Source organism: Prinia subflava, chromosome 19, assembly GCF_021018805.1.
Source record: "Prinia subflava isolate CZ2003 ecotype Zambia chromosome 19, Cam_Psub_1.2, whole genome shotgun sequence".
NCBI classification, from domain to species: domain Eukaryota; kingdom Metazoa; phylum Chordata; class Aves; order Passeriformes; family Cisticolidae; genus Prinia; species Prinia subflava.
Window position 1 is genome coordinate 389,421 of NC_086265.1, and position 11,460 is coordinate 400,880.

General features: G+C 44.5%; 1 protein-coding gene across 8 annotated transcripts in view; it reads right to left on the reverse strand.

Annotated features, from left to right (window-relative positions):
• ADGRD1 (adhesion G protein-coupled receptor D1) overlaps nucleotides 1-9,767 on the reverse strand; it is a 116,529-nt gene extending 106,762 nt beyond the window's left edge. For 3 of the 8 annotated variants that reach the window (XR_010082673.1, XR_010082672.1, XM_063415596.1), the window contains exons 1-4: nucleotides 8,906-9,753; nucleotides 8,773-8,809; nucleotides 5,517-5,600; nucleotides 2,475-2,570 (exon numbers count right to left, since the gene is read on the reverse strand). Coding sequence is in view for 6 of the 8 variants with exons in the window: in XM_063415596.1 (XP_063271666.1) it covers nucleotides 2,475-2,570; nucleotides 5,517-5,600; nucleotides 8,773-8,809; nucleotides 8,906-8,974 (286 nt within the window). In the remaining 2 variants the exon portion in view is untranslated. Of the gene's footprint in view, nucleotides 1-2,474; nucleotides 2,571-5,516; nucleotides 5,601-8,772; nucleotides 8,810-8,905 lie in introns of all 8 variants that reach the window. The other 5 variants (XM_063415600.1, XM_063415599.1, XM_063415601.1 and 2 more) reach the window with 5 other exon arrangements.
• Between the last annotated feature and the right edge of the window lie 1,693 nt (nucleotides 9,768-11,460).

The following is an 11,460-nucleotide window of genomic DNA, read 5'->3' on the forward strand; positions in this document are numbered from 1 at the left end:
TTCACATAAAGGAAAACTTCCTGGAAATTGATTTTAACAGACTCCTACAGCTCAGATGTTTATCTCATTCCAGCTATATGGTTTTGTGACTTTTTGTGTTTGATTTTCTTTTTGGTGTTCTTTGTTTCAGTTTGCCAGCTTTGGCTTGCTCAGTTTCTTTCAGTTTCCATTTGTCAGTGGTTTGTTGTCTTTCTAAAGACCACACAGATGCCTCTTTTATTTCAGGTTTGGAAATATTACACTCATGTCCACTCAGCTCTGTGGTTAACTAAGACTGTTTGACAGAACCTATAGACCAAAAATGATTATTTTGAAATAATCTGAGTAAGCCTTAAGCTTTCCAGAGTTTTGAATGCCAGAGACTTCCTCGAGGTGCCTTACTGTTAGGCTGAGCTGGTAAAGAAATTCTTTTACCAATTAAAATGTAACAAAATAGTGTTTCCTTGTTTCATTTTTTTGAAAGGGCAAGTTGGTGATCAAACCCCACTTTTCACTAAAAAATAACTCAAAGAAATTTCCTTGACAAAGTACACTCAGAAGACAGAAATAATCTCCTTCAGACATCCTTTGCTGTGTGTCCTTGGCACTTGGAAAGGCAATTTCTTTGTCTAATGTGGATAATGACTAATTTGCTTGTGATTTTCTGTGTTCCCTCCCAGAGAAAAGCACTGTTGATTCATCTCCTACCAGCTAAAGCACGTGAATCCCCTTGGCACAACAAAACCTGATATTTGTTTACTACAGGAACCTCATTAAGGTCTGAGAGTGCAGCTGACAGATGATGAGGGGGAATTGTTCTCATTTGTCCAGACTGATTTTAGCAATGAAATAGAAACAATAGGAAATCACAATCAAAATCACCATCAGAGCACTCTGCTGGGATAAAATGCCTGCACAGGACAGTGACTATTGAATTGTCTGTTTGGGAGCAGACAGAACGTGGCATTTCCTGTTATCACCATTGTTTGGGGGCATTTCTGCAAGGACTCTGAAGATTCAGAACCTTGGGGTTAGGAGCCTTCTTCATGATTTCTTGTGGAAGAATGTTGAAAAGAGCTGCTCCGAGGGAGCTCCAGCCATGAGAAGACATTTTCCTTTTCTGAGTGAATGCAGTGAACGCAAGTTTCAATGTTCTCTTAGTTCATCCCAAATCCTTATTTAAATATCAGTTCTCAGGTATCTTCCCCTCTCTTTGAGGAAGAACCACCAAGTCCTGCCTCCAACTGACAGATAAAATTCAGTTCCTTTTCAAAATGTGAGTGTTTATTATGGTGTAAATCAAGCATTTTTAAGTTCTTCTCAAGGCACATGAATTATGAATTCATCTGTCCAGGGAAATTCCCATAAGGTAAAGCATTTCTGTTCCTATAGCCCTTCCCTGGCCATTGGTGTCACTCTCTATAATGTTCCTATTGAATATATTTTATTACGTGAGAACTATGCAAATGGTCTATAAAGCAGATAAGAGAGGACTGAAAGGAATTAGGGTCATTTGAAGTTCATCATTAATAGAGCTCCCATTTGCCAGTATGCTCTTACTGTTAGAGAGTAAAAAAATAGTGGGTTTAGTATTCCAATATAAAATTCTTACTGTGTGAGCAGCCCAAGTGACAGTTTTACCATTTCCATCCTTCTCCTCAGGTCAGGTTTTCTGACAGTTTGATGTGAGTTAATACCTAAGGTAAAGTGGGCACGAGGTCGTATTTCACTTGCACCCACACAGCACAAATGCAATTACTGAAATTGAGGGGCTTTGAGCTGCTGTAGCTGTAACTGGCTTCCAGGCTGCCTGGGAGTTGTCATTTGCTGTTCTTCCTTTGATCTCCTACTGTGTGGATGTTTAAATAAATAAATAAAATAACATATACAGATAGATGTGTTTCTCAAAAAACCCCAAAAAAACACCACCACTAATAAAAAAACCCCACAACAAGAAAAAACTAACCAAAAAAAACATAAGAAAAAAATCCCAAATAAATCATCATGGTAACCAAAGTTGTCCTGACTGATAACATCTCACTTCCAGGCTTTGCAAGTCTGCTTGCATTTGTCTTTCTTAATGTGTCCCCTAAAAACTATTATAAAACAGTGAAAAACAGAGGGCTTCTTTTCCATTTTAGCCTTGAAAGACAAGAAAAAAATTACCCTGTTTATTCTGATATGTTCCTCTGAAATGCCATCTCTTTCTTTTAAGCCAAATAGAATTTCTTTTAAGGTTTTGGAGGATGCCTGGGGGCCACCCTCCCATGGGATTCCCACAGGGATGCCTCTCCCAGAATTGCAGCAATCCAGGTAACCTTGCAGGGCACTTTTCCAAGGAAGTATGACAGTGTAACAACAACAATAATAATAATACTAAACACTTTTACCACACGATCACTTGAACCAAAACTCAGAGTTAACTCTGAATCCAACGTTACAAGAACCATCCACGCCTGACAAATGCAGAACAAAAAAAAAGAGTAATTCCTCACCTACAGTTGCAGAGAAGTTAGAGTAGGCAGAGTCATTGGTATTTACAAAGGTAGAGTTATGGGAAGGAAGCACAGTGAAGTTGTGGGTTCTTAGAGCTGGGTGGAACAACAAAAGAAAATAAGCAAATAAGCAAAACAATGAATAAACACAATCAGTAATGAACCAGCCAGTTCATATCTCTCAGCACAGCACAAATCACAGATTTGGTGAGGGGTGGCCTTTACATTTATCACACAAGCCCTTCTGAGGAGCTTCACCTGCTCAGGGAAATGCATGCCACTTTTAAAAGAATGTTTTCTTCAGTTACTAAGAAAAAAACTGTAAAAAATCCAGCTGCAGATGAAGGGCTATGAAATACATTCCTGTTGGCAAGGACTGCTGCAGGTGTAATAAAAATCATTGTAGTGGTGCAGTTTTGGCTCCCCAGGGAGGAGACGTGGACACCTTGGGCAGGGCCAGGAGAGGCTGAGAGAGCCACGGGAGCTGAGGGCCCAGGGCTTTGATCAATTTGTGAAAGTTCTCAGCTGGAGATGGAAAGATGGGCCAGGCCCTCCTTATTTGTACCCAGTGAGCAGATCAGAGCAGTGGGCACAAATCAAAATACAACAAACTCCATCCAAATATAAGAAAACCTCCAACTTCTTTATGTCTGACAATAAAGTTTTATTCTCTAATATTTTTTTCCCGATTTTGAAAATTTAATAGTATCTTGCACTCTGTAATTGTTTGCCCTGGGCAGGCAAATAAAGCCTGATGAAAAGCCCATGAAAGTAGATGGAGAGACATTGATTTGGGATTTAGACCAATTGAGCTCACAGAACAAAAAGACAAATGCTCTTAGGAAAAGAAAAACACACACACTAAAACCTCCAGATAAAAATGCACGGAAAACTAGGGGTCAGATGAAAAACCTGAGCATGGCCACTTTCTTTTTATTTGCTATATTTTGAGCTGATTGTTTCCCTTCAATTGCTTCTAGTGCTGAGATTTCCAAAACATGAATTTGCTGACACCCTCTCACCACACGGATGCTTTGAGAGATATAAATCTGGCTTCACACACAATGACTTCAACAAATAAAATGGATTAACATGACAGACAGATTATGATGCTTCACGGATTTAAGAGGAGAAACATGGAATGAAAGTAATTGCATGATATGATGAGTGGAAAAACAAGACAGACTGCAATAAACAGAAGAGTTGTGTAATCAGAATGGAACCAAAACCAAGCAAATTGTCACCTGGAGTAGATTACAACAATAAAGAACGCTTTTCTTGTATATCAAAGTGAAATATCAGATACATAAAGCCTCTGCTGGAAGCAGCTGAAATAATATCTGTGTCTGATAAGGCACAATATAAGCAACTGAGAGGGATCTGAGCCATCCAGTGCAACGCTGAAGAGAGAACTCAGCACTGTCAGAACTGCACTGCAGAGACAAACACCTCTGGCTGCTGATGCATCCCCTGCAAGTAATTGTAAGACAAAATCCACCAAATTTTTCAGCAAAGTCCTGCAGCTGCCTCATTTATAAATTTCTTTAACACCCTGTCATAACAGGAGTCAAAAGAGATTGCTCCTGTGAGCCAGTCCCTTTCCTGCAAGTGAAGGTCTGCAGGATCAGGAACCTCATCTGCTCTGCTTCCTCTCTTCCAAGATACTGCAAATATTTCTGGATTTCGCTGAAATAAAATTTTTAAAAATTGAAAAACAATCTAACATCAATTGTCCTTTTCCAGGAGCTGTATTTTATATATATCATTTCCGAGCACTTTCAAAACAACTTTGCTGTAACGTGATTACCAGAACAGTGCTAGATATGCAGCACTTGACTCCTTTTGAGACCACATGAAGTCCAGGTCAGAAAATTACTTTAACACACTTTGAGAGAACTTATGTGGCAACTTCTGCAAGCCAAATTATCATTCTATTGAAGTCAGTAGGAATGCTGCCATCAGCTCCTAATGGAAGCAGAATATTGCCCAGATATATTTCTGGTCAGGCAATTTCATTCCTTTCAGAAATTTTGTGGAAAGATAGGTCAAAGTTTAGGCTTAAAATACATAACACCTCTACAATAATGGATTTAGATATTTATAGATCTTTCCCCCACTTAGGAGCAGAGATTGATATTTGGCACACAGGTTTGGGGAACACACAGCGGGCTTTGTGTGAGGAATGCACACCAGCACAGGCTGGAATTGCCAAGTGCCAGCAGAGAAAAAACAGCTCATGAGGACATCACTGAGGGGCCTGTGAGCCTCAGAGGGAGGCAGAGCTCAGCTGAACATCTCTGGGAGGAGCAGCCCTGCAGGGCCTGAACTGTGAGGGGCCAGAGGGGCTGGTGGGGCTCCCTCACTGCACCCCACACCCCCCAAAAGCCCTTCAGGGTCATTCCCCCTGGGACCCACAGTCCTGACAACTGACTCTGGCAAGTCAGTGAGAGCTTTGCCTCGGCAAATCTCTCCTGATTTTCCCAGTTGGAAAGAGAATTGAATTAATATGAACTCATGCTGCAATACTGCCCTTAAGGAAATACCCAAAAGCAGATAAAAATGAGCGAGAGGTATCCAGCAGAGAGCTTACACTTTGCTTTTTGCAGACACTACATGCAATGTTCAAAAGTGCTTGAGGAGCTTGGGCATTTAACTCCTTCCAAAATCAAACAGAAAGAGAAATCTTCCCTGCCGGCAGAGCCAGAGATCTCAGACCCCGGGTGTACTAGAGCATGCTGTGCATGTACCAAAGCAACTAATAACAATGTGATTTCAATGACTCTTTGGATCATAAACCTTTTCTCTTTATAACCTCAGCAGTGCGCAGACAGCCCATAAAACCTCGGAGAATGCTCCATAAAAATCAGCTCACAAATACAACATCATTTGGATATCGGAGCCCTGCAGAAACATTAACTGGGAAGAAAATCTCAACCTCTGAGCTTCAAAAGTTAACCCCTTTCTTATCTCCTGCTGCCCTTCTAATCCCAGCCAGGCACAGGTAGCTGTGCTATTGCCATTGTCAGGGAATGCTCTGTCTACCTCCATTTGTATCCCGAAACTCGTGAATTCCATCCACATCCTCCAATGGCCAGTAATGGGAAGCTGATGCCAGGACTTTGAACCCTTTCAAGAAACACAGGTTAAAAGATTGTTAAATAAAAGATCAACAAGGTATGTAACAAGTCTCCACAGAAAACAACCATAAAAGAGGTCAAAAGGTTAAGTAAACCAAAATATTTTATGCAAATCAAGCGTGGCACACAAGCGAGATCATAAATCAAAGCAGCAGAGCAGATTAAAGCCATATCACTGATTAACCACTGCAGAAAACCTGCTTTTAAATCCCAACTGATTTCCATTTTAATTGCACTTAAAATGTGTAACAATCTCTGACTAAATCTCCGCTGGTGTATCTGGCAGCACTCACTGAAGTAACAGCTGAGGAGCCATTCAAGAGTGATTTCCAGATTTTGCTTGGATTTCCAGCACGTGCTGGGCAGCCCAAAGCACCGGGATAGGAACGCACGAGGGAATGTTCAGCCTCTGCAGCAAATATCACAGCTCCTGCTTCCTCCAGAGGTAACTGGAGGCATCCAGGGAGTTTGATTTTCCTGGGAGAAGAGCTTCCAGAGCACTGAGCCACAGATGGAGGAGCTCCCACCTCCCCATCAGGCACCAGCTCTCCCCAGGACCTTCTCCACCACCCCAAACCCAGAACAGCCCTTGGGGGCTGTGGAAAAGTTTTGTTTGCCATCATTAAGTTCTCCTTAGCAGCAGGTGGAGAAGCTGACAAGGGCAAACACCTGCAGGTTTCCACTGGCATTTCTGTCTGCAGGGTGTGATTCACCAAAGTTTGAACAAATTTTGGGACATTGGGTCACTTAACCAGAAGCAGGCCAAAACAACCAAATTTTCTGTTAAGATAATTTTATTTTAAGGGTAGAGCATTAATAGTGTAGGAAAACATGAATTGTAATTTCTTACTATCTTGCAAGCTGCAAGAAACCCTTTATTTTCAAAACAATTAATTTAATCAGATGTGATGAAATAAATTTAGTGTGCCCTACAGCTAAGAAAGCTTGGATGACTGGATACAGACACACGGAAGTTTTTCCATGAGTGCACCATCATGGAACATCATCCTGCTGGTCTGAGGTGCTTTTCTCTGGGGGGGAGAGGTGGGGACGACACACAGGATAACAGGGACAGAGAGAGAAGGATTCCTCTTACACCATATCTCTTGTTCTCTGCCCCACAATCATTTTTCATTCCCAAGCAATCTTTCAAGAGACTGGGGAGTGAAGATGACAAAGTTTGTTAAACCCCACTTCAGCAAACACCACAAAATCTCCCCACACCTAATGTGCAAATTAACCCAAGTCAGGAGCAGGTCCTTTGGCTCCTGCATTCACCCCACACCTCTCCTCACCTCCGAGACCAAACCAGTCTGCCTGTTTGACACTTCTTGGCATTTCCATGTCCTGGACACACACCAGATTTCTGTGCCATGGATATGAAGGTGCAAAAACTTTGTTCAAGTGCCTAAGGCCCACCCTGGAGAGCACTGAGACAACCTCCATCCTCATGGTACAGTTTGAGGTGTGACACAGATGGGAGCCTAAGATTTATTTCTTTATTTTGAATGCAAAGTTGATAAAATTGCCAAACTCCTCAACAAGCAATTGCAGATCTGAGGAAACAGAACTAAAAGTTCTGCGCCTTGTGAGGATACAAGAACTGCTCAGACTTGCTTCCAAAGTCAACTATACCAGAGATATCTGACAAATGATTCATAATTGGATTCATTAATTCAGGATCTATTCTTAGCCCACCTAACTAAATGTTTGCCGTTGTCATAGAGGTTTTCCCTCCAGGAGGGAACAGAGCACAAACAGGGCTGTTCAAGGTGGGGATGTGTCCTGGAAATGGACGGGGTTCTGTGACTCTCCCCCTCCTTGGGAGGCAGAGACGGGCACAGCTGCCAACGCAAGGACAAGGACTCTGCCAGCCCCGGGGACAGGGACCCTCAGCAGGCACACACAGAACTTCAGCTGAACATTCCAGGCACCCCAAACTCAGCCAGCGCCTCTGGAAGCAAATCCGTGTCGCCCTGAAAGCAAAATCCTTTCTAGAGGCAAGAAGAGAAGAGAACCAAGGGTTCAGAAGAGAGGCCAGGGTTTGCTGCAGCCTGGTTGGAAGGCAGGCAGCACCCTGGGCAGCAGAGCACACACCCTGCACCCAAACCGGGCTGGGAACGGGGCAGGAACGGGGCAGGAGGGCTGCACACCCCCAAACCCGGCTGGGAACGGGGCAGGAGGGCTGCACACCCCCAAACCCGGCTGGGAACGGGGCAGGAGGGCTGCACACCCCCAAACCGGGCTGGGAACGGGGCAGGAGGGCTGCACACCCCCAAACCGGGCTGGGAACGGGGCAGGAGGGCTGCACACCCCCAAACCGGGCTGAGGAACGCACCCAGGGCTTTCCTCTTTTGCTCCATCAGCCAGGGACCCTCATTTTGGGAAATAGGGCTCCTTTTCTTGGTTTTGAGCAAAGGTGGAGCAAAAGCAATGAATGAGGCTGAAGCTACTCCTTCAACAGCCGTGGCCTTTCCCCATCGCTGTGTTTTACTTCAGAATAATTCCGTGTGGTTAAAACTGAAAAGCACAAAGCAATACATGTACTGGAAAAGCAGTAAAACTGTACTTGTACACCACCATGAGGCTTGAGGTTAAACTATTTATATAAACAGAAGAATTCTGCACTTACACACACAAACCCTTGTGAGCTCTGAGGTTGTTTTTACATTGGAAACAGATGAGAAATCTTTAATCTGCTCTGTATCTGATTAAAACCCGGGTGTGAAGGCTGGGAGGAGGGGAGAGGACTTGAGTACTGCAAAGTGCTGGGACATCCAACTGCAGATCATTGAATCGAAAATGCTGAACATCGAGGGGAAAAAATAAAATAGCCCATGTGGAGATTTGATTCAGAAACTTGCACTCAAGGAAAGTGCTGGCAAACAAGTGTATGTAGGACTTTTCCATACATCCAATACAAGCCATTTTTCTCCAAACGTGCTCCTATTCAGAATATTCAGCGGGTAGGGTACTGAACTCACAATGAGTGGGGCAGTCTGATAATTTGGATATTACATCTTTAATACAGAGCTAACATCCACACATGGGCTCAGCTTCTTTGGGGATACTAAGGAAATTCTTTTAAAAAAGCAAACTGCCAAAAAAGCAAATAAGTATTTAAGTACATTGCCATAAAATGTAAATAGAGCGTTCCTTACCTGGGTGTTTGGGAAGCTGGGAATAGTTTCCGTATACCTGCACATAAAACATTACAGAATGAGACACGGTGAGGCAAAACTTGCTAAGAGGAATCCAAGCACATCCCAGCACTGACCACATTCAGAATATTACCTGATATTTTTGCTGAAACAAAATCAGCAAAGAATAATGGCAATAGAGTAGAGATAACAAACTCTCCATGGTCTATTTAAGGTTAAAAGTACAGCTGAAATCAAATTCCTGTAAGATTTCAATCATAAGTTTTCCTTTGCGACTTCTGGTATTAAAAAGGACATTTTCCATGCAGGTTCAAAAAGTCCATTCCTTCAGTGGTGGCAAAAGATCCTTCAGACCCTCCGAGTAGTGTTTTCTCGCTTCACCCCTCGATATCTTCATTTAACTCCGAACAAAGTACCGTGACCGGAGGAGAATTCCCAGCAGTGTGCGCCAAACCCCGAAGTTGTGCTGTTCCCGGGAAGAAATCAAACACCTCTGTTCCGCTGTGCGCCGAAAAGAAAAGCTCTGGTTCGCAACTTTCCCCCGTGGCTGCCCTTCCCCTGCACTCCTCTCCCCCGGCAGAGCCTGCAGGCAGCTGGAGCTGCGCTGGCGGGGAAAGGCGCTTCCTACGGGCGGAACGGCGCCTGGCCGGGCTGGGACGGGCCGGAACGGGCCGAAATGGGCTGAAATGGGCCGAAATGGGCTGAAATGGGCCGCGAACTCCGCCCGTCCCGTCCCGTCCCGTCCCGTCCCGTCCCGCTCGCACCCCCAGCCCAGACCCTCGTGGGAGGAGAAGGAGCCGCTGATGTCACGATCCGGCTCTGTCCCGCTCTGGACTCTCCTGATTTCTGTTTACATCTCTCGATGTCTATCGATATCCATCGATATCTATTGATATCTATCGATACCGATCTCTGTCCCGCTGCCGCCTCTCCTGTGCAGGGCCCGGTGGGAGCGGGGCCGGGTGCGGGGAGGGCGGCGGGACCCCAGACCCACCCGGGGACCCCAGACCCACCCGGGGACCCCAGACCCATCCGGGGACCCCAGCCAGGCCGGGGGGGGTTTGGGGGTTGTGTTTGCCACAGCTCAAACACCTCCCCAAACCGAGAGAAACCCTGCAAGCACAGCTGACACCTCTCAGGCTGTATTTCTGTCCGCAGAGCCTCAATCAAACCCCTGATTGAAGTCACCTGGCACTCTCAGGGGATTGGGATTACTTCATCAGTGACAAGCAGGGGAAACTGAGGCATTATTGTTTCACTGGTTCCCTCAGAGCTGCACAAATCTAGGAAAAAACTTCTGCAGTTACTACTTTAGTTATTTTAATAAAAATGATTACATGTAAGCATTTTTATAAGAGTTCCCCAATTACACTCGAAATTATGTCACAAATTTTAATCAGCATTTTACGCATAGAAGAAAAATAGCAGCTAGAACTAGCTGATATTCTTCATTTCACCTGCTCTTCTGTGGTAAAATCTTGTTTTCAGTTCTCTCCTAGTTCTTTATTATCAGCCAAATAAACTGAAACCTGGTTCCTGCTGCTCCTGAGCTCACCTGGTTCCTGCTGCTCCTCCCTCTGAGCTGCCCCTCTCACCTCTCTGCCCCTCTGGCCAGGAGCTGATCAGAACTTGGAGGGTGAAACAGTTTCCACTCACTCTTTTTTCAATACAATTGAAGATTACTATTTTCAATAATAATATTATCAAGTATTATTATATTTAATAGTAGATATATTCACTATCTCTAATTTATAGAGCTATTCTCTAGCTGGGGACCAGGAGCCTGGCCCTGCTGGATTCCCGGGTAGATCCCGAGCTCCAGAGCCTCTGTTTCCCTGCTCTGACTGGAGGTGGATGGGACTGCAGGGCCCAAGGGCTGGGCAGATCCAAAGTCAGTTTGGACACCCTCAGACTCATGCTGCACAAACGCCCCGAGGCTGCCCAAGTTCAGAAACTTTCAGCATCAAAACAAAATGTGAGTTTTGTTTGTAATCCTGACTTAGGACCCATCAAAGAAGAATTTTGAACATTTTGAATTTTTGAGTTTCAGTTCCTACAAAATGTAGTGATAACCAGTGACAACCAGTTTGGCCTTTGCTTATTTCCCTCCAGCTTTTTGGAGACTTCCTCCCTCATTACTGTTAGCCACAACCTCCTCGATATCCTGGAGGAAGAGGAGGAATTCTGTGTAACCCCTACAAATTCTGCGTCGTATAGCAACAAGTAGAGCCAATCTTAGAAATAATAGAGAGCTGCATCTAAAAATCCTGAGAAAAAAACAAAATGTAAAAAGAGAAAGACAGGCATTTAAAATATTTGCCAAGAGAGGCCTGTCAAGGGAAAGAATATGCTTACCAAAACAATTGTGAGAATCCAAGCAAACAAGTTCACTGCCAGAAATTTCTGTGGAAACAGCAAATTGCAAGCAGACACTGGAGACAATCTGCAGAAAAAAAAAATCTGAATTTATTCCTGTGATGCTCTGGAGACACGACTTGAAAAAAGCCACAGTGCTCCCAGCACAGCCCAGAGGGATGCACAGAGGGATGCAGGGCGGGGGGCAGCAGGGCTGGGGTGCAGCAGGGCCCTGGCACAACCCCAGGATTCCTGTCCCAGCTGGGAGGGAGCAGGGAAGGGCTGCCAGGGCTGCTCTGCAGTGGGACAGGGCTCAGCAGAAAGGAAAGGTCA